Raw genomic sequence first — 23,971 nt, 5'->3', positions numbered from 1 at the left:
GGGGTCCTCGTGTCCTCCCACTCCCTGCACAGCCACAAGCACACAAAGCCTGCGTGGCCGCAGCAGTGTGGCACTGGGAAACTTTCAGGGTTCAAAAATGCAGATAATGGGAGCATCAGTCCATGGCTGTATTTTATAGGGCAATAAGGAACACGCGGCTCTATCAATTGGTTTTTTCCAACTAACTTTAACTTATTAAAATAAAAACCAAACAGATGGTGTATGTGGTTGTTGTATAAATGATTGCTTGTTATAATAAATCTTTGCTTAATTTCTTTAAACATTTCAAATAATTGCCCTAATTTGAATGGTTCCTACATTTGCTTGAACTACTAGGCAATGCCAAAGGTCAGTTATGCGATCACAAAATGTTAGTTTTATCTTCGTTTTAGTGTAACACATGAATTGTGAAAAGCAATTAGACTAGAGTAGACGAAGTTCTTCAAGTATCTTTGTGCAAAGTAACTTTTGCTGCTGCTCCTTGACCTGATATTGTCATAGAGCACAGTGATGTCCTTTTCCCTAGTGTTGGTTTTGTTTCCTTTTTTTTTTTTTTAAATCACTAATAGAATAAATATTTCTATTTTAGTCCTCCTCGGCCTCTGACTAACATGAATGACACCATGGTGACCCACATGTCCTCTGGAGCACCTACACCGACAAAAAGGTATGCGTGCCTTGCGATATTGGTTGTTTATTTCCATGAGAGGTAAAAAAATACAGAGTATGGATTTTGTATCCCTGGGACTCTTCTAATAGATTTCAAATAACACTGCCACTTCAAAGTGTGTATGCAGCACTCATAATATATGGAATTGTTTGCAGTGCTTCATTTTGTTCTCTCTGAAGAGTGATTTTCTTTTATTGGAATAGATGTTATTACGTGAGTGTGACTGAAGAAATATCTAAAGAGCGCTAAAGAGATTTTTGTTTTTCTTTTTAAATAGAGCATTACTTCTAAAACTGTTCTGAGAAAGGCTGGTCTTGTTGTATCATAGGCTCCTCTGCTTACAAAGGAGAGTAATTCTGTCCTGCTGGAGACATTTCACATAACGAGTATACTGCGTTGCTGTTGTCAACACTTGTTCTCCACACCAAACACAGTTGAGCTGCCAAAGTTCTTTCAAGTTGCCCATGTCTACCTGAGGCATTTAGGTTTGAGCTGAATTTGGGTTTACATTTACTTAGTTATATACGCGTAAATTATTGTATGGATGTACGTATGTAAATATGCAAAAAACTTGTTGAATCATGTATTTGCACTTTTCTTTCTTGTTAAGATAGGCTGGGGAGAATAGCAAGGTGGTTCACTGGAGACTTCACTTGTCCAAAGCTGTGAATGAATAAATGTTCCCCGCAGGGAATGAGAAACTGAACTGTCACTATTTTAGTGACAAGGTGGTACTCGAGGCAGGCCAGATCCGTCATTTTCAGCAGCAGTTCTTCAAACAGAACTAAGCAAAGGTCCATGTACTTTCCTTCTACTTTCCAAGACAAAAAAAATCAGTTGTGTATGCAGGTTTGAACTGGCTACATTAAAATGATTTTAAACGCTGTCTCTAAATCATCCCATGTAGTGTTTACAAACACTACACAACATGCAATACACTGTATGACGGGATGTGGTAGAGTCCCCATCACTGGAGGTTTTCAAGATGCAATTGGACAAGGTGCTAGATAATCTTATCTAGGCTACCTTTCCCATGAAAGGCTGGACCAGATGATCTTGTGAGGTCCCTTCCAACCTGGGCTGTTCTATGATTCTATGAAATACACCTTATTCTATGAAATACGCCTTTCGCTGAATTAGAAGCAAAGAGGCTGAGAGAGCAGACAATTCCCAAAGCTAGTGCTTTACAGAGTATTCATGTAGGCAGTCCTTAAGCACATGACCCATAACATCTTCTCATTTATTGGGTTACACGCAACCTTGTGGGCAAGGTCTTTTGCATCGTCTCTACTTTAACCTCTGTTTGGGGTCCAAGTTTGTTCGGTGTAGTGCAGACAACAATCGTCTTCAAATCTCTGTCAGAGAAAATCCTGCTTTAGGCACGCATGTCCTCTGTGCACACAAGCTTGAAACATCGCCTGAGTAGCAATGTCTGCAAGGTTCTCCTGCAGCCTCTTCATTCTCTTGCATAAAAGGTTTCACAGAATGGAATGGTACAACCCTCTGTCAGTTCTGACTCAGGAGCAACAGTCAATTTGGGTAGTGATCACCTAGTTCCTTAGTTTCTACTTTTTTGTTTAACCAGCTTTTCCCATTTTCTTAATCCAAACTGGATAATTCACACTTAAAAGATCTCTATTTCCATAGTCATCAAGACCATCTCACCTGTCTGGTAGGGAGAGCTTCCTGATGCCATCCTGTCGTGTTCTGGCTCACCAGCATTTCACCTCTTTCCAGTACGTGATTGGTTTCTGTGCTGGTCAGTGGACACGATAGGTGCCTTTTTGTCTCACGGAATAGCGTAGTCCCGGGAACTATTCATTCCTCTGCTTGTTTCCACTTGGAGATTTCTTTCTTTCTCAGATTGTGTCTACTGTTATCTATAAAAATCACGTCTGATCTGGAAGAAAGAGGACAGAGTGAAACTTGAGTCAAGAATATCCACAGCAAGTATCTCTGTGTTTCTCGCTTTGCAAAATACCAGGAGACAGACTCATGCAAAATATAAGCTGAGCACTGAATATTCTGCAGGGTGGTCTCTGATGGAGGAGGTGAAGCAATCCTCCACAGATACACTTTTCAGTTGCTGATTTAATTCAGGCACATGGGAACAAATACTTTATTACTAAAAGAGCAAATGAGAAGATGAAACAAGTATTGGCTTTATTGCCAAGTACCAGTATTGACCCTTAAGTACATTTTACCTAAGGAAACAGGTTTTGGGTTTTTTTTTTCTTATGTCAACATCCAGAAACTCATTCAGGATACATCTTTCAGATCATAATCTGCCAGCTGTGCTTCTGTTCTTCTGTGGGCAGGGCCTAGCCTACCTATTCCCTTAATTTGAGAAGGGGGACGCAACAGAAAATGCTAGGAAAATACGATATCAAGCACTAATCCGAAATAAGAAGAGGGCTGGATATTACGACCTGACGCTTCAACTTGTTTTCTTGGCCATGTAGACCTTACAATACACTGTTGAGATAAGGAGTAGCAGGACAGCATTTTTGTATGAGATAATGAAGGGGAAGAAAATCAACAGCTTATGGTAGGTAGGTATTAGTAGGTAAAGTATTGTTGAACATGAACACTAATTAGCTTATGACAAGACCTCTACATTGTCAGGGGCTTTAAGAGTACCAGAATTTCATGCTGATATTGTATCCTGTCACCCATGATGACAAGTAGCAGGTGCTTAGCTAAGATTATAAGCAGCAAGTCATTAAGTCAAGTCAGTAAGTCAAATTTTGCTCTTGGTTTTTGCACTTGCTCCCATCTTGGAGCACTCCTTAGTTTACTTCCTGATTTGCAGTATATATAGAGACCACTGCTTCATAAATGCAGCATCCACAAGTGAGTTCTACAATTATGATCTCTTTAAGAAAGCTTTTCCTTTTTTGTTCAAAAATTCACCTTCTTCATGCTGTTGAGGGTTGCATGTATCCCACCTGCTTCTAGCCTAAGAGTCCTTGTCTACTTAATTTTTCCTTGCACAGAAGGTAATCTGTAATTTGGATCACGTTCGTTGTCCTTATCAGTACCTCTTCTTCCTTCAACATTTCTTTTTGATGTGGGATGACCAGAACTGCACCTAATAGTCAAATCTGAGCCCACTTTGGTGTTCCAGTCCCATATTCATCTGCTTGTGTGAATTGCAGGGATCCGCATAGCTCTTGTGAGCCGAGACTGTCCCAAAGCCACGCAAGTAAAGAAATCTTTCTTTTGTCTGATGTGGGCAAGGATACTCATACATCTGGAGTTGATCACAAGGATCCCAGAAATACTGGATGTAGAAACTACAGTGATCAAGGGAAACATAAATAGCTTTTCAACAGTGCTACCAAGATTAGTATTTTGACTAATGAGGACATGATAGAATCAGCAACAGGGCTTTAGAATCAGCAACACCCTTTGGCTTGGAGCATTTTTGTATTTGTAAAGCAGCAAGGTCTCTGTTGCTGTCTGTTGTCCAAGACAAGATCAGGTAGACCAAAGATAATTCAGAAATAAAGATTTGAGAAATCAGACCTGTTTGGACATATGGCTCATCATCTGCCTCTACGTAGCCTGCAATTGTCAACTACCAAGACTTGCTTAAAAAGTTCCTCATGAGAATCAGCTATCATTTGCTAACTCAGACCTCATGCATCTGTAGAATAGAGCTGAGTGAGATCATCAAGAAAACCTGGATGGTAACAAAAATGTCAAGATAGGCTACTTCAGCCATTGGGGCCGATCCTTGGTCACAGTTGCTACCGAACAACATACCAGTCGATTGCAAGCAGCTCGTATTTTGAAAAACATTGAAGTAACTATAGGTGACTTGCCATTTAAAAGCACAGAACTTTTCTGTACTCTAATAAGCCATTTCCTCAGCGATTCAAAGGCTACACTGAGGTAAGTCAGGATGAAGACATCTACAGCACATATACTTTACAGATACCATCCCCAGCAAAGGCTAAGAAAAGAAGTTGGAATAAACATGGAATAAACACCAAAGAAACGACCTGATTCTGTAAAATTACCATTGCGTCATCCTTTGTCCACAGTTTGCTCTTCCTGAGAGGCGAGACATGCGCAGAAGTGTGGAATGGCACTAGACCAGTCCAGAACATATCTTTAGAAAGCCGAAATCATCTTACTTTCAAGTGTCATCTTCTGTCAGGCATCATGAGAACTCACAGGCAGCAAATAAATGGTAGATGCCATCATCTGTGATCACCATACCCGTATTAGTACCTGCCTCTTACCAAGGTCCTGGCTCATCCCTCTTCAAGGATCCCACTTTCAGAATTCTGTTAGGAAAGGTTACTTCATCTGGCAGATTCTGCAAGAGTTCATGGGAAGAGGCTTCTTCTCTCTATACTTGCTTATTCCAAAGAAGGAATGGGGGATTTATCTTTTCCTGGACCTGGGGGGAACGGACAGGCTGCCTCAGGTTCAGGTAGTAATGTTTGCCTCCATCATTCCAGCTCCTCAGGCTCTCAGCTTGCAGAACGCATACTTCTCCATAACCACTCAACAAACCCCTGGGGATGTACCTGAGGCTCGCAGTGGGACCCAAACACATCTCTCGAAAGGTATTGTCATTCAGACTCTGCTTCGTGCCTTTGTTCTTTGCAAAATATCTAGTTGTGGTGGCTACATACACCTGTCCAAGTCTAGTCAGGGTTGGTTTGGTTTTGATCACATAATAGTGAGAAATACAGGTCTTCATCAGAGCTTCTCAGGTGGTTCAGCTGAGGTTCTACAGGGAGTGATCAGTGAAAGCCGTTTCAGATTATAGCATTTCTATGATCCAAGCCATTTCCATCTCTGCAAGGCTTGCTTGCTGGCGTTACTGAGTTGAACTACACTGAAAAGTACTTCTAAAGTAGCATAGACTATCTTAATCGGGCCGTGTCCACACATACCAAAAAAAATGCTGCTTGCGAGGTTTTACTTGATACTGCTAAAACTTGGGCTCAGGTCAAGTATACATATTTCAAAAAGAATATGGAAACACTGAAATTAATTGAGAGAGAGCTATAGAAATATCTAAAAGCTGGAAATGTGATGCTAAAGGAGCATTATCTGTTTAGTTTATTAAGGAAGGTAGAGATATGCTTTGATTGCTAGGTTACAAACATTTATACGTGGAAATATATCCAGTAGTGGGGTTTTTTTAGTCTTGCATAGAAGGGCATTTCAAGGTCCACTAGCTTCTGCATAACCTCTGCATACAGCCAGTCAAACTGGATGGTTACAGAACCTGTGCATTGAGCAGTAAGCACAAAAGCTAAAACACTTGGCTCTTGCCTCAGCTTGAAAGAGACGCTGTATTTGTCTCAGCATATGCCCATCCATATTTGGTGTAATATTTCCGAGTATTTTGAGACTTTTAGTGCACTGACCGAACCACTGAATACGTTGAAGCATTATTGGTTCGTCTATCACCTAGTTTGTCAGGGGCACAGAAGCACGTGTCAGTGTTGTCTTTGTGTCCTCCATTTCTTTAAACCTGGAAAACATACAGGTGTCAGCAGTTAATAATAGAGGTAAGGCGGGAGAAACGGGTTGTTCCCCCTTTAAAAATTTCTTATATTTCTATTTTGTCAGTTCACATATGTCTGATTACAATGTTTTCCCCAAGATTTATTACAGTTACTATTGCTCTAGGTTAATCCATGACGTAAAAGATCATCACTGACTAAAATTAAGGGCCTCATTTCCCTAGCTGGAGGCACTGTCACATCTTGGCAGCATGAAATAAAGATAGCAGGGTCGCCGAGGTTGCTTTGTGTGAGCTGAATGGGGTTTGGATCTGCATTTTAATGTGCTGAAGCTGTTCAAACTGGCCACTTTTCAGTGGCTTGGCTTCTTTTTGAAAGCGGAATTTGTTCCTAAAATTGACTGTATTTTATATACCTGGAATAAATGACAGATGAAAATGTTAGAAGTTACATGTTTGCCTGTCTGTTGACACAAAATTCATCCTGAAAACAGGAAGGATAGGGCTCAACCGGTCTTTGAACAACCTCAGTGCTGCACAAAGATGAAAGGGCGTCAGCAAAGCACAATAGCATTTGTTAGAAATATATATGATTTCTGTGATAGTGATATTATAGTATGAGCAAAAGGTAGTATCCTGCCTAAATCCTTTCCAGTCTGAAGAGCATTTTACATTTGTTTATACCTTCATCATACTTTCTTCCTTCATGCTAATATAGTCCAGCTGCCACCAGTAGACTAATCCAAGAGTAAGGTTTTTTGTTTTGCTTTGCTTTCTTTCCCCAAAAGATGGAGCAAATATGGATCGATGTATTTGAAGGCAAAGTTGGAAGGAATGGTAAATGGTTACCGATACATGATTTTGCTGGAAAAACAGAACTGCTTCTGCAATTTTTTAACTGCATCCACATACTCTTAGGAAGTTGCTGTTCACGGGGTTTCCTGTAGATACAGGTATAGCTAGATATAGCTGTCTGGGTAGATATAGCTAACGTAGAACCTCAGCGGAAGTCCATACCAATTAATGTATATAGTTTGAAAAGCCTTTTTCATGTGAAAACCGGCCTCATTCCAGTTTTAATCTGTTCATCACAGATGTACACGTGGAGGGTTTGGGTCTCTCTAGGAGGCACATGGGTTTTCTGCGTCGTCCCCAGGCTTCTCTGCGACCAGAGCTAGTGCAGAGCTTGGCTGTGTGCCACGGCTCCTCCATACTGACCTCCGCAAAAAAAATGTTAAGCCAGCCTGCATCCAGAAAATAGGTTATCACCCATGGAAGAGAGGCTGAAATCAGTAACTCTTGCTGTGGGAGAACGAGAGACTTCTCTAGCTTGTGCTTGACAGCTCTGGCCTCAAGAAACCGAGGCACCGATCTGGCTCCTGGAGGCAGAGTAGGCAGTCTTCAGTCCAGGGTCTCCCTGGGGAAGAAAGGCTGTGGCCAGCAGGTTGGGGTAGGTGATGTTCCCCCTCTGCTCCGCTCTGGTGAGACCCCCCCTGCAGCACTGCCTCCAGCTCTGGGGTCCTCAGCACAGGAAAGACACGGACCTGTTAGAGCGGGTCCAGAGGAGGGACACGAGGATGACCAGAGGGCTGGAACCCCTCTGCTATGGAGAAAGGCTGAGAGAGTTGGGGTTGTTCAGCCTGGAGAAGAGAAGGCTTCGGGGAGACCTTATTGCAGCCTGTCAGTACTTAAAGGGGGCTTATAAAAAAGATGGGGACAGACTTTTTAGTAGGGCCTGTAGCAATAGGCCAAGGGTTAATGGCTTTAAACTGAAAGAGGGGAGATTCAGACTAGATATAAGGAAGACATTTTTTACGCTGAGGGTGGCGAGACACTGGCCCAGGTTGCCCAGAGAGGTGGTGGATGCCCCATCCCTGGAAACATTCCAGGTCAGGCTGGACGGGGCTCTGAGCAACCTGCTCTAGTTGCAGATGTCCCTGCCCAGGGCAGGGGGGTTGGACAAGATGGCCTTTAGAGGTCCCTTCCCACCCAAACTATTCTGTGATTCGATGATTCTATGATTCTTGTGATGGGTGCGTCCATTCGTTGCACAAGGGATGCCAAAAGACAGGACAGGGCCCAGCTGCGCTGCGGAGCTTCTCGCTCTTCCAGGACGCAGTGAACGCCGCCATTCAGCAGCAGGGCAGGCTGGAAGCCTCTTTTTGTGATTTCCTGCTGTTAAAAACATGAAAATAACCTCCCTTTGACAACTGTTTTGTTGGGAATAAGTCTGAGCTGAAAGAACAGGATTTTAATGCCTGAGCTCACTTTTTTTGTGAACTAAAAAGTGAAAAACAAACCAAAGGAGCCCTCATCAATGCTCCTCTTCAGCCCATGCACATCTCTCAGAGGAACCTCTGTCGTTTCCAGCCTCCTCATCCTCTGCTTTCAGTGGGAAAATATGCAGAGGGGCAATGAACTCTTCAGATCCCACCATTTCAATAACTGTATTTTGCACGAGGCAGGGAGCTTTCTGTCGTCTCTAAAATGCTGTAGACAGAATGAGGCCAGAGAAAGTTTTTTCTAGTAAGAAGGGAGTTCTGGGAACAGAAGTGTAGCTATGGCCGTGCTCAGCTGTGGATTTTTTTTCACATTTACATATGTAACATTACGATTTTGATACTTTCCATCTTGCAAAATGTAAGTTTCCAAATGAAAAAAGCCGATTGATTCAATGGCATGTTTACATTTGATAGTGTTGTATCAGATGTGGGAGACAGATGTTCCGTACATTTATTGAGACATTTACAAAGGGGAAATTTTCATGCAGCCTTGCCTATATTTGTAACCTATGATACAACAAAACACAGTATTTCTCTGATCTTTACAGCCAACGAGCCTTTATAAATAAATGGATATGATTATGTCTCTTCTGTAAGACTAGACCAAGCCCATTAAATGTTATTCGTTTTAGCTAATTTATTTTAAATTACTTCAGGAATAGATTTTTTCCCTCCTGTTGTGGTCAGTGTGCACTATTCCTCTTTCGGTAATTCTGTTCCCAAAGACAACCTGTCCTCAATTAGGTTAATGACGTGTATTTCCCTCTTTAAATACCCTTCTACATCATTTGTTTTCGCAGCAGCCGTGGTCAGTCTGTAGGTTATGCAGCATCTTTTACATTGCAGATCCATGTTAGAAATTAAATGCATTGTATTTCAGTCTTGTAATGTATATACTATGTGAAAAGATGGATGGATCGTTCTCTGTTTTTTCCTAAAAGGCTCGTAGACGTCTCTGTTGCCATTATGGGTCCTATAAACGTGTAAGAGTGACAATCATCTCAACTGCTCAGTTGTCTACAGCAGAGACAGTTCCTCCTAAGCTAGCTGCAGTAGGCTCCCTGCGTAGCTTATGCGGACAAATAAACTCTTCTGGAGTGTGATAGAGCAGACCTGATTCAGATGTCCGCCTGAAGATGAGAACAGTCTAGCAACGCCTGTTTTCCTTCCCATTGACCGTAAAGGGAGTGCAGACAGCTAGCTCATATTAAGAAGCCTCTAGTAATGTGTGTTCAGGGAGGCAAAAGTTTCTCCCTTGGACTGAGAAGGGTCTTTAAAATAGAAGTCCTTTTCAACAACCTAGCCTATAAAAGCAGTCACTGTATTTGCTACCTATAATACAACAAAATATTGCATTCTTTTTTTCTGATTTCTAAGGAGCCTGGAGACTATAGACATTGCATTTGGTCAGCTGAAATCATGTTCTTACAGCCTAAAAAGAAAATTATTTGCGACTTAAGAACTGAAGTTGTAAGGGATATGATGTCACCTGCCTAGGCAATATTCAAAAACCTTCTTTTTTCCTATCTGAGACGTTTTACTTCCACTAACTCTAACTTGGATTTTTTTTCAGTCTTCTGCTGCTCTTCCTAGTCCCTCATACTCCTGCCTTTATTTTTGTTTGTCCTCGTTTAACTTCGCTGTCTCCGGTACCATTGATTACCCCCCTGAGTTCTGTCCTCTGGGTTTGCAAACATATGCGTGGCTGGGTAGTTTCCAGCTTTTTGATCAGACCTCCAGAAACTTTCCTCTGCCGTCAGCTCTGCATTGATGTATTTCATATCTATGTCATTGATGGTGTCCCTTGGTTTTTTAAGTTCTGTAACCCAGAGTGGTTTTTATTTGCTTGGCTAGCTTAATTTGTCTTCTGACAGTTTCCAATGTGCCTTTTTTCTCCTTTGTTCCCATGTCCACATTCATCTCTCTGACATTTCCTTCTAGCTGTCCAGTCACCAATTCCACCTGAAAGTGACTGAAACTACTGTTATTGTCTGCTCCGCGATTTTTCTTTGACACAGGTGGAGTACATTTGTTTTCTTATATTCTGCTTCTTAGACCTCTGTGACCTCTAGAGATCCTAGTTCCATTTTAGCCATAGTTTCAGCCACAAAAAGGTTTTGGGGAAGAGAGTTCAATAGCATGAGCCTGGGTGGATTGTGGCAGCTGGCACTGTCTGCATTGCTATTATAGATATAGCTGGGGTGGTTAGGCATGTTTGCACCATAATACTTTCTATATGCCTACATAATACCAAAATAGACTTTATTTCTAGAAAATGGATAAAAATACCTCCTTGTCTAGAGACAAGGGAGATCCCAGCTCACATGTAACCTTGCTCAATGACGACGTGACAGTACTTTACAACAAGATGAAAGAGAAAGGGACGGCAAGGAGGAAGGAAGGGTGAGGACAAGGGTCAGCATAATGAATCAACCTAACAATTTCAAACAAAAAATCTGTTTCTCAGTACTTATTATTAAACTGGTATCTAGATGCCTATAGGTATTTATTTTTAACCTGTGGTTTAAAATCCTCCGGGTGCAATTGTGAGTCTGTGGGATGTGGGTTATGAGAAGGATGAGTTAGGTGAGAGCGTGGAGAGTTTGATGGGGGGGAAAAATGGTCAGAAGGCATCTGCAAGGGGAATAGTTGGGAGATTTGTACACTACTTTTAAGTGGCTATAAGATTCAAGATCAAGAGGAAAACATCTGAATAAAATACAAAAGAAATCTTGGGTTTGGAACCTAGATGTGAAAGATGTTTCTCTCTTGCTGTTGGCGTGCGGATGGTCTGGGGCCAATGCAGACCTCGGAGGGTGTGCGGGTACCGGGCTCTGCAGACTCATCCTGCAGTCAGCAAGCGCCTCGTGGGACTGCTGAGTAGGAACAGGAGACACAGGACCTGCGGGCAAGATAGCTGTGCTTAATCCTGGTGCTGCTTTGACAGAATCTTCTAACCTATTTGTGTGGTGAAAGCTTTGGTCTACCTTTACACCGCTTCTCACATCAGCTACTCTCACCTTTTCTGTAGTTTTCTCCTTTCTCCAGTAGTGCTGCCTCAGTTTATCTGTATGCTGCTGCTGAAGTAATATTTCTCATTCACTCCAGTTCTTCCTCCCCCCGGTTCACGATGGGTTTTCCAATAGCTTTATTGCAATCTAACTGCTGTCACGGGGCTGTTGGGTCCAACAGAGCAGTGGTGATAAAAAAACCGTGCCAGAAGGGAAGGGAACGGGGAGCAGGACTGTCCATCAGCAGCACCCTGCAGGCAGAGCAGATCCAGAGTACTGTACTCGGAGGATTTGGATTTGCACTCTGTCAGCTTTCTCATCACTTTCAAATCCCTAGTTTCTTCTTCAGTTCTTTTTACTCCATTTTGCCTACACTTTTTTTTTTCCTAGCTACCTGATCTTTGTCTGCTCTGAGATTTGTCAGCCTAGTTCACCTCAATGTTTTATAACAAGGTCACAGAAATCACAGACTGGTTGAGGTTGGAAGGGACCTCTTGAGATTGTCTGGTCCAACCCCTGCTCAAGCAGGGTCAGACAGAGGAGGTTGCCCAGGACCACGTCCAGTTGGGTTTTTAATGTCTCCACAGGTGGAGACTCTACAGCCTCTCGGGGCAACCTGTGCCAGTGTTTGACCACCCTCACAGTAAAAAAGTGGGGGTTTTGTGTTCAGATGGAATTTCTTATTTTGTGCCCGTTGCCTCTGGTCCTGTCACTGGGCACCACTGGAAGAGCCTGGCTCCCTCTTCTTCATTCCCTCCCTGCAGGTGTTTATGCACATGGATTCAATCCCCCTGAGCCTTCTCTGCTCCAGGCCGAGCAGTCCCAGCTCCCTCAGCCTCTCCCCACAGCAGAGACGCTCCGGTCCCTTCAGCACCTTGATGGCCCTTCCCTGGACTCTCTCCAGTCTGTCCGTGTCCCTCTTGTACTGGGGAGCCCAGCACTGGACGCAGCGCTCCAGGGGTGGCCTCACCAGTGCTGAGCAGAGGGGAAGGATCCACTCCCTCCATCTCCTGGCAGCACTATGATGCTGATACTTTCATTTTTGTTCAAGTCGACTGTTTTTACACTTCCACATGTTCTCCCACATGTTTGGTACAAGTTTCCTGATTAAGATTTTGATTTTTTTTTGAAAGTAACTTAACAACAGCATACATACTCAAACAGGTTTTAATACTGCTGTCCTTCTGCAGCCACTTTGCTGGCTCTTCATTCCTCCCTGTCCTGTATCTGTTTAAATTCAAGTGTTGCAAGATGATGTTTTTTCCCTGTATTCTCTGCTTTAATGATGGCCATCCGGCATGCTGCTGCTGTTGGACTGCATTACATTTCCCTGTATAATTATATTGTGTGATTTTCAGCTTGGGTATACACCCCATCGTCTCTCCTGCATATGATAGCTGGAGGCAGGGGTCTGAAGAAGTCAAAAGGTTGTTTAGGGTGCTCAAGGAAAGTGGTGGCTTCCCCATGACTTTGTGTCTCTAAGCCAGATTACACCACTGTCTGAACAGAGCGCTGCGGGTCAGTCAGAAGCATGGCTTTGATTTAGAAATTACTGTGCTAAATTTCATAGTCTGTATTATGCAGAGAATGGTGGTAATTATCCTTTTTGACCTTAACATCTATTTAAATCAATCATGGGGGAAAGTAATGTGACAGAAAACAAGAGATCCATCTAGATTACATCCTGGCAACTCTTTCGAAAGTTCTTTCCCTTCTCAGTAGCCAGAGCAGCAGTGTGCAATTTTGTAAAGATTTGCAAAGTTGTGAGCCAGCATAATAGAAATTTGCAGGGATTTCTTGCTGTAAATTACAGGATTTTAAATAAATTGCCTATTTTACTTGGCTTTCCCGGTAGATTTTCAGAACAGAAATTAATTTAAGACACCAAAAGCACCATTTAAATACCTTAGTAATTTACTGAGTTGCTTATAAAGCTGCAGGGCCAAGTCTTGGTGTGTAAAATTTGGGACAGAAGCCAAAAAACCTTTCAAACCCCATCCTCACTGATGTGCAGTTACGTGTTCGAGCCCCAGGCATGACTGAGCACCCAGACCCAAACCTTTAACCATCACCGCTGAGAAGTAGGACAAGGAGGAGTGTCCTGCAGCTCTGTGCAGATTCCTCTGACCTCATTTTTCTCTTCCCACTTAATATTGCTTCCCTTCTTCCCTCAGAAGAGCACGGTTAACGTTATTTCTTACTATCTTTCGACTATTGCTTTGCATGGTTTTGTGTATGGTGGCTGTTGTTATATGAAAAGTGTGGGAAATGTCCTATAAAATTACGTTTTAATGCTGCTTTGAAGAATTCAGTTACAGCATGTGGCTAATTTGGGGGGAGGAGGTGGTATTTTGTCTTTGATACCATCTTCTGAAAGCTACAAGATTCTGTGGTTATAGTATATTCTGATATATTAATTTTTTTTGAGAGCAGAACAGACAAACCCACAGCAGCGTGTCTGACGGCTCTCCGAATTCAGGCCACGTTAACGGCCAGGCGTGATTCTGAGAGACGTCTAAAAATTTTCTTGGAAGATGAAGATGTGACTCAAAGTGTCAGATAAATGGAAAGTTACTTTCTAAAGGCGTTTTTTCAACAATGAACTTCCCCCGACTTCAGGTTTTAAAGGCAATCTCAGAGAGGCACAAATACAGCTGGGGCTGCATCTGCAGCAGAACCACCCCGAAGTGTCCCTGTCCCCGCCAGCCGGCCATCCTTCAGTGGTGCAGGCACCGCGGGCTGTGGGCCTTTCTCTCTACAGTCACAGAACCGGTCCAGTTATATTTTAATCATGAAAAAAAAGGAGAAAGGAGAAAAAGGAGAAAGGCATTGTGGTGTCAAGAGATGGCATTGCTGTTTCTCTGCTTTCAGGCTGTATAAAGAAGTATTTTTGCTGAAATACATGTCTGAAAGTCGAAGGGATACCTTCAGCTTCCTGAACACGTTATAAAACAATCGGTCCGTACCCACGTAGAGGGGTAGGGAGTAAAAATAGCTGGCATATCTATGTCGAGAACAAAGTGTGTCAAAGAATGGAAATTGGGTGGTTCTGCCTGGGTGGGTGGCCTCATGAAGGAGGGGGAAGCACTAATTTAAAATCTATTGACTCATAAAGCTTTTGACGCTATCCCACATGGTATTTTCATAAATAAACTAGGTAAATGTGGACTGGTTGAAACTGCTGTTCTGTGGGTGCAACACCAGTTGAAAAATTACAGTCAGAGAAAGAAAATAGCAGTATTTCCTACCAAAGAAATGCACGTGTCAGGTGGGATCCCGCAGGGTCTGTTCCCAGTTCAGCATTAACTCGGTTTATTCCTTGGCAGTTTGCATGGTGAAACAGGGAACACGTGTACATAAATTTCATACCGACACTATGCAAGGGAGGTACTGGAGATTCTTCAGGGGGCAAGCCTCTAGTGCAGAATGGCCCTGTAGATCAATCAGATGAAATTAATAAAGACAGCTTTGAGCGACAGAAAATAGAATAAAATGCATGAATAAGAAGTAGAGAATGACTGACTAGACGGGCCTGTTGCTGAAAAGTGTCTGGGGGACAGTAATGGATTAGGAGCTGAAAGCAAATCAACAGAATTCCCACAAAAGCAGAGACGATGTGATTGGGGTTTGTAGTAACAGGAGCCATATCTAGGACAGCTCAGACGATGATTCAGTAGCGGTGGCGTCCACCTGATGTGCTGTCTTGACTTTTGGACAGCAGAAGCTAAGAAGCAGCTGATGGCATTGACAGCTTGACCTTCCAGAGAAGGAGAGTCTTCTGCTTTGGCAGAGCTCTTACAGCAGTCCCCATGGGCAAGGGATTGGTGAGAGGACTCGGTGTCCACCTGGGGAGTGGGGAGGAGGAGCACCAGATTAAATTCTCAGCAATGGAGGTTTCAGATGAGTGGTAGAAACTGCAGGTCTAGAGGTTTGTTAAGTTCTGCAGATCCGTTTCAGACCAGGTTACGCATTACAGCAGCACACTTTCTAAGAACAGTTTAGGAAAACACCTGCTATCTCATCCATTTGATCCCCCTTTGAGGAGAGGGGTGGACTGGAGACCTCCGGAGGTCCTTTCCACATCACAGTTCTAGTAAGTTAATTACCAAGCCATAGAGCTGTTCTGATTTTCTTTAATTTAAAGAGTATATCTAAGTGTATTAGATGAAACAACTTCAACAGGAGACTGAACGTCCACATAATGTTCACTAGCAATATGGCTTGAGCGATATGGAGAAGTGATTCCTAAGTTTTTGTTATTTTCATTTTGCTTAAAATTATTTAGCCAATTCTATCCAAATTCACGATTGGCTTGGGCTACTCCAAAATTGCCTTTTAACATACAAGTGATTCACTGGGGAAAAAAAAGAATAGGGAAGAGAGGGTCAGAACTGCATTTATCAAGGCCAGAGAGGAGAATTTGTGATTATGAGAGCATCCTTGGGAGCTGTAACTCGGTGGCTGGTGACCAAGAGCTGTGTCCTGGTTGTGTGGTGCAGCAGGGCTGGGTGAAGCTCAGGTCTGGTGAGATGGCGTTCAGAAGAGAGCCGGGAGTAATGAAGAAGGATGGAGCTGGGCTATGATGAACAGAGGTGTTACAGGGCTTTTTCTCATCCAAAGAAATGAAATGCCTCAGAACATTTTTAATACAATGCTAGTTCATCAAGGGTATCTAATAGCCTTCCAAAATACAGTGACTACACTTAAACCTCAAAACACCAGAAATGTAGACGTAGAGGATTATATACATTTAAACATCTGAAAGCAAGTGAATACAGAATTATGATGTATGACATCCCTGGATGGGGTGGGGAGAGGGAAGGAAACGAGTCAGCAGCCTTGGGGTGCGATGGGGAGAGGTGAGAAGCCGTCTGGGAGCGAGGAGGCAGCAATCCCCGGCTCAGCCCAGGCGATCACCGGCTCAGCCCAGGCAATACCCAGCTCAGCCCAGGCGATCCCCGGCTCAGCCCAGGCAATACCCAGCTCAGCACACACCTGGGGAAAAAAAAGAATAGGGAAGAGAGGGTCAGAACTGCATTTATCAAGGCCAGAGAGGAGAATTTGTGATTATGAGAGCATCCTTGGGAGCTGTAACTCGGTGGCTGGTGACCAAGAGCTGTGTCCTGGTTGTGTGGTGCAGCAGGGCTGGGTGAAGCTCAGGTCTGGTGAGATGGCGTTCAGAAGAGAGCCGGGAGTAATGAAGAAGGATGGAGCTGGGCTATGATGAACAGAGGTGTTACAGGGCTTTTTCTCATCCAAAGAAATGAAATGCCTCAGAACATTTTTAATACAATGCTAGTTCATCAAGGGTATCTAATAGCCTTCCAAAATACAGTGACTACACTTAAACCTCAAAACACCAGAAATGTAGACGTAGAGGATTATATGCATTTAAACATCTGAAAGCAAGTGAATACAGAATTATGATGTATGACATCCCTGGATGGGGTGGGGAGAGGGAAGGAAACGAGTCAGCAGCCTTGGGGTGCGATGGGGAGAGGTGAGAAGCCGTCTGGGAGCGAGGAGGCAGCAATCCCCGGCTCAGCCCAGGCGATCACCGGCTCAGCCCAGGCGATCCCCAGCTCAGCCCAGGCGATCCCCGGCTCAGCCCAGGCGATCCCCAGCTCAGCCCAGGCGATCCCCGGCTCAGCCCAGGCGATCCCCGGCTCAGCCCAGGCAATACCCAGCTCAGCACACACCTTGTTCAGTGTTTCCAGTGTGTGAGTGGCCTTTGAGTAAATCCCTGCCTGCGAAGCGGGGCACGCAGCAGCAGAAGGCATCAGGAACAGTTCAGGTGTAGTGACATTACGGAGATGCCAGTTGCTTCATAGGAAAATGAGAGGAGGTAGGCTAGTGATGCTGCAGATTTGGTTACGTGCAACAGGGAACATTGCTGGGTGGGACAGGGAAGCAGAGGGATATACCAAACAATTTTGCATCCTAACTGAAGCCAACGTGAAATAAATTTTTAAGATATAGGTATATATACAAGGTTTGTGATTTCCTTTCCTGTCCTGTCGATAGCTCTGTCATGTATTGCTTCTACTTTTTGCCATCCGCGCTGCTGCTTAGCTGTAAATTAGCATGCTACAGCTGCTTTGAATGAGCACTAGCTGCTATACAAACATTCCGTAGCTATCACACTGACAAAGTTTACAAAGAATTAAGCTTGTCTATAGTTATCTCAGGCTTTCCCAGAGGAGCTGAATTCAGTAAAAGGCAAGCCCTTTGGAAACAAGAGTTAAGGGTATATGTCAGCATAACTTAAGTTCTGCTTTCTTTGAATAACGAGTCAGCACTGCCACGACGGCTCTGCTTTAGGGGACAAACGCAGCCTGCCTTTTGCAAATAGAGCGGCACGTTCAGCCAGGAAGGTACTAGAACAGTGGATGCGAGTTTAATGCTTTTTTTTTTGGACCACGAAGCTTGTGTTTATGTGAGTTTTGCAGATCAGGATTACCTACGCTAGCTTTTATATTTTAATACTTCTTTTGCTCTATGAAAGCAACACGCATACCTACAAGATTTTTACAAGACCCCGGTGCAAGCCACAGAATGCCGCTAAGCCCTGCACTTTCTCCTGCCCTCTACACTTAGATATTCTCCTCGATGAGAAAATACCTGTACGCTGTAGTTGACACAGCCTGCCGAACACAGCAATGAATTCTTCCCAGGATGCATCTACTTCTTTTGGTGATAGATTTATCAGGAGCAGTGGGCTTCCCCCCCCGGTGACCCTCTTTCTCCAGCTCTCCTGTAATCAAAAACCTGATCTGGCTGTATCTTTACTCTTTCCATGACTCCATATAGCTGCACCTAACGAAGTAAAGCAGCCAGAACACATGCAGGTGGTTCCTACTTAGTGCCATCCTGGGAGGAGGCGGAGAGGAGGGTGTCAGCATGCGCCTCATTCCGTGATTTTCCGAGGTGTGGAGGCTGCTGAGCAATGTTCTGGAGGGGGCTGGGGTACCACCAGGCAAGCTTACCTGTGTTCACAAATGTGAATGAAAAATCAGATACGTGCTAGGAATGGTGTTCAGACACACATTAATTTAATCTAACTCTTATTTTTCTTCCAAAACCAGGAACGCTAATCACCGTCAAAGCTATTTCCATTTTGAGTTAAAAATGTGGTCATTTCTGCTGGGCTTTTTCCTTTTCAAAAGAGCACGTGTAATGAGTTATAATGAAAAAGGTCTTGGAATCTTAATTGTTGTGGTTGCAGCAATATGCCTGCCATAAAGCGTATCTAAAATAAAGCTTTTCAGCACTTGCCAGTAGTCAGGCTTCACGAAGTGTAGATTGCTTAAAAATTCTTCTGTGCAGTGGTTAATGTTAAGTCTCTTTCTTATTACAAACCCATTATTACAAAGGTTGCTCGTTGCCTGGAGGGGTTGATGTGGATAATTCCATTTTGCCTCTTTTTTATAAGGTCTTATTCTGCTTCTGGCAGACTTCTCTGACATCTGACATGTTGCTGCACATAACAGAGAAGAAAAGAGTTTATATGTCTAAAAAATGTGAATTCTGTTTTCATAGTATCAGTATAGTGATGCTGAAAGCGACAAATGCCATGTTTATAAAAGCTCCTGAAACAAATACTTCCTGGACGTGTGTGGAGAAGGAATTAACTGCAGTTTATAAATTGAAAGAGCAGCTTGAATACCTGACATAGAAATGAAAAATGGAATTTCTTGTGCACTGGTATTTTAGGAAGAAACGCGTATTATGCTAAAATAATAGTGATACATGTTCGAGAATCATTTTTTAGGTAACGGTCTGATCTCATATCTGCACAGGACTTTCCATCTCCCAGTAGAGTGGTGCTTTCTCTGCATTTCATGTGGTGGAACAGCAGACTGGAGTCCTGTAGGCAAAACTTCACGTGGATGTGGAGGAAATCCAGCATAGCAGAATTGGTGTATCGCTCTTTTGGGTTGAAGAAGAAAATGTTGCTGCCTTTGTGTGCAATGCCTGGGATAACAAGAGCACCATTTTGCTGTATTCTCTCAGGGTTTTTGAGATGCTGCTCTCTCAAGCGTGGTAGAAACCAGCATGTTTTAATTGGACCATATAGACAAATAGTTATTTATGTGGGATTACTACTGACAAATATTTCTTGCATTCGATCTCTATTCATAGAAATATTCAAACCTATCGTAGCTTTATTTTTATGAGTCCTCAAAACAAAAAAATACGATGTTGTTTAATGAATCCCTGTTAGAGGGTAGTTCTGTTGATACCAACCACTAATTTTTTAGTTTTTTATCACCTTCCTCGTATTTTCATTTATCATTACGAGAGAAAGAGAAGAGACTAGATGCTTTCAGTTCTGATTTTAGACATGGTAATAAAACTGCAACCCAATGTGGTTTGGGTTATTTTTGGAGCTGTTTGACAGCAGAAGGGTAAGTTCTGTTCAGGTTGGAGGCTCCAGTCCCCCCGGCCACGGTGGCTCTGGTTGTGCTCAGCGGTCTGTTCCCAGTGGCTCCCTGAAGACCGCGGATCCTGGTGGAAATGTCACCGCTGCAGTCGGAGGCTGCCTGATGCTTTTGATCATGTTGCTCTGGGCAGTCCCGCTCTCCCAGAGCGACAGCAGGCTCAGGGCAGCTCACAGCTGTATTCATTGCATATTTAGGTACCCACATGTTTCTCTAATCTGTGTTTTAATCTTTAACTGCAGAAGGTATCCTTTTCATGCGACTTGCGGAAACATACTTACATTTTCAATTACTCATCTGTTTGTTTTAATTTTTAACTGTTTGTTTCGTTAACATTCATTAATTATTTGCTTTGTATTTATGTTGTTTATGTTTTGTTTGCTCTCTTTTGCCTTCATTGCTACTAGGTTACAGTGCAACCTGGATACTGCCAGCCGATTAGCTGACGAGCATGCACTGATAGCAACCTATGTGAACCGGCTGCAGAGCGGTGCACGGTTAGTGTTAGGACAGTGCTCCTGGAGCAGGGTCGGGTACAGTAACACTGCTTCCTCTGGGGAGTGATGTTCCAATCAAAGGTATTTGGCCTCCGTTGGCAAATAGAGGGCAATGTGTTTAGTATTCTCTGAAATCTTCTGAAAATGCACAAATATGTATGCATGCATGCATGCACACACAAATATGCACAGGGGAAAACATCAGATGGGAAGGGATGAGTCTGTGTCCAGTCCCACCCTACTGCATCCACCGTCTTACAGACTCCCTTACATGAACTGATTAACGTCGTTCCAAACGGGTTAGATAATTTTTCTCTCCATGACCATTCTGGAATCTCCTCTTTCACCAGTAGGATACTGTCTAATTTCCGCCTTAAATTTTTTCACAGCCAGCTCATACCCATTAGTTCTCGTGCCAACACTGTCCTATAACTCTAACTGTTCTTCTTTCTCCTTATTGCTTTTACCTCTCCACCCCAAACGCAGTCGCAGACAGATGTCGCGTCCTGTCACCATCTTCGTTACCTGGGCTAGGCAAGCAAGCTCTTTCAATCCCGTCAATATGACCTGCTTAATATGACTGTTTCCTTCTGTGCCTTTCCAAAAAATGTTAATGCTTTGAAGAATTAATTTCTTTTATCTCAGCTTTAGTATTTGTGCATATTTATATTTCATGTCTGTGTCTATGTAGAAAAATTTTACCCTAAAGCCCCAAAAGGCAGCTCTCCCATTTCATCACAGGACACAGCCGGGAGGTTTTCCATATTCCACCTTTGGACCTACTTAAATTATGCCTTTACAGAGCCAAAGCTGTGCTGGAAAGGAAAGGAGGTTTAGTGATCTGGAGGCTGCATGTAAAGACCTTGCTCTATCCATGTTGTCATCCTCTGAATAATATTTTTAGAGTCCTATTTCAACACTCTAATATAGAAATTTGTATTCCAGTGCTGTATTGATGAAGTGCGTTCTGGCTGTCTAGATCTCTGGGGAAAGTCAGGTTTTTTTCTTGGTAGTGAATCACTGTTGTCTGCTATCACCTGCAATGAACTGAAAGCCCATAATATTGTCCACAAGACAATAAAAAACAAGGAATTTCAGCCTCTCACCTTCACTCAATTACTGTAGTCATAGCATTTTGAGATACAAAGGAGTGCATCTTGAAGAGTATATGACAGATTGAAATACTGTATGTAGCTCATAGCTGCCATGTTACAACCAGTTGAAGTAGAGGTTCTCAGTCTTTTAGGTCTTTAAATTCAAAAAAATCATTTCGTGCTATTACCAGAGTAACAGCGTACTCCTAGAAAGAGCCAAATGCAAAGAAAATAATTTAAACCCTAGTTTCATTGTGCATGGGAGCGTCTTCCAAGTCAGCATGAGACTGATGAAATCTGCTCCATTGTCACGTCTTTTGATCTTCACCCTTCGCCCCCCCCAGAATCTCATATAACAGTATATCTTTCTGCTTTTGGCAGGCTGCGTGGAGATCCTCCGTGTACTCCAGCCAGCCCTTGCAGACCGTCTCTGTTTCTGACTGACTGAAATAACAGTAAATCTCACTTACAGACAGCATTTCCTGTAATAACCATCACTTGCTTTCTCTCTTCTGTTCTCCTGTTTGCGTCTGCTCTTGGCTGCTGTTGGAGACAAGGTACAGGACTGCTGTTCTGGCCCAGCTGCTGTTCTTATGCTCCTCACGGCCGCCCTCCTGTCAGGGCAGTATAGCCTTCAGGACCAGAAGGAGACCATTAGAGCGTCTTCTCTGTCGTCTCACACCAGTCTCACAGCAGTGTCCAGGCATTTGGACATTTAAGAGGCATTTGGACAATGCCCTTAATAATATGCTTTAACTTTTGTTCAGCCCTGAAGTGATCAGTCAGTTGGGCTAGATGATTGTTGTAGGTCCCTTCCAACTGAAATAGTCTGTCCCGTCCTATCCTATCCCGTCCTATCCCATCCTATCCCATCCTATCCTATACTATTCATAGAATCATAGAATAGTTCGGGTTGGAAGGGACCTCTAAAGGCCATCTAGTCCAACCCCCCTGCCGTGGGCAGGGACATCTGCAACTAGAGCAGGTTGCTCAGAGCCCCGTCCAACCTGACCTGGAATGTTCCCAGGGATGGGGCATCCACCACCTCTCTGGGCAACCTGGGCCAGTGTCTCGCCACCCTCAGCGTAAACAATGTCTTCCTCATATCTAGTCTGAATCTCCCCTCTTTTAGTTTAAAGCCATTAACCCTGTTCATCCCTGTGCTGAACCTAATACCTTGTTTCTCTAAAGGTGCAGCTTTCAGAGAACACTGTGATGGAGAAGCCACTCATTTCATTGACAGTCTGTCCCAGTGATTAATTGTGCTGACTCTTTTTAAAAAGAGCCCTACCTCAAATTTGAACTTCTCTTTCTTCCACTTCCAGTCACTGATTTTGTGTATACTTACCTTTGCTCTTTATCGCCCAGCATCTTTTCATGTCTTTCAGCCAAACTTTGAGAGCCTTTAAGCCATGGCTAGCTGGATCCCTGAGATTTTCCATCATATTAAAAATTATTTAATTCACTGATGTCCTCCAACCAAAAAGTGCATCCAGGCTACATAAGGAATATAGCAAACAGAGCTCAGTGGACTTCATTTATCTTACAATAATATATTTTTCTTTTTTTTACCTACCGTATGATTGCGGTAGCAAGCCAAATTGCTTAAGTGCTTTTCAAAGAAATAATAGAAAATCCCCACCTAAAGGATGTGCTGCAGGCAGACAGCTGCAGAGTGCAGCAAGTTATACCACATACAGTTAGAAAGCTTATGGAGCTGATGAGTTGTGCTTTATTACTTGGACAGTTGTTTGTTACATATTTCTTAAGCTCAGCATTCATAACTTACATTCCACATCATTCAGCAAGCCTGCTTTTCCCAAGTCCCCATGAAGCCTCTACTTCAGCTCCACTTTTCAGCAGAAAAATTAAGTAGCCCTACCGGGAGTGCCATTCTTTTTATGTATTATGTATTCTGGATTTCCTGCAGAAGACAGCTGGCCACAGGATTTATGTGTTTTACTTTTGGTCGGTTGATCTAGGTGGATGGATGGGTGGTTAGCTGCTTGGCTGGTTTGATTTGGTTTCCTTTAAATTCCTGACTCTCTGAAACTGCAATTGTCTGCAGCACTCCTGATTTTAAAGGAGAATGAAAGGAAAAAGTCACTTTTCTTAAAGATATTCTTCTGTCCCCAAGATCCTTCCTCTTGGCTCACCATCAGTTGACACCTGGGACGTGTGGCCCTTCAGGTCAGTGCTGGAAGAATAATCATAGAATCATAGAATCATTAAGGTTGGAAAAGACCTCTAAGATCAGCAAGTCCAACCGTCAACCCAACACCCCCACGCCCACTAAACCATGTCCCTAAGCGCCTCATCTACCCGTCTTTTAAATACTTCCAGGGATGGTGACTCCACCACTTCCCTGGGCAGCCTGGTCCAAGGTTTAACCACTCTTTCAGTAAAGACATTTTTCCTCATGTCCAATCTAAACCTCCCCTGGCGCAACTTGAGGCCGTTTCCTCTTGTCCTATCGCTTGTTACT

General features: G+C 43.3%; 1 protein-coding gene across 1 annotated transcript in view; it reads left to right on the top strand.

Moving 5' to 3' along the window:
* DTNB (dystrobrevin, beta) overlaps nt 1–23,971 on the top strand; it is a 198,699-nt gene that overhangs the window by 85,597 nt on the left and 89,131 nt on the right. The window contains exon 9 of the mRNA XM_009332341.1: nt 590–667. Within this exon, the coding sequence (XP_009330616.1) occupies nt 590–667 (78 nt within the window). The remainder of the gene's footprint in view (nt 1–589; nt 668–23,971) is intronic.

Source organism: Pygoscelis adeliae, unplaced genomic scaffold (assembly GCF_000699105.1).
Source record: "Pygoscelis adeliae isolate BGI_AS28 unplaced genomic scaffold, ASM69910v1 Scaffold89, whole genome shotgun sequence".
Taxonomy (NCBI): Eukaryota; Metazoa; Chordata; class Aves; order Sphenisciformes; family Spheniscidae; genus Pygoscelis; species Pygoscelis adeliae.
The sequence above is the reverse complement of the archived record's forward strand: the minus strand, read 5'-3'. Positions and strand labels throughout refer to the sequence as shown.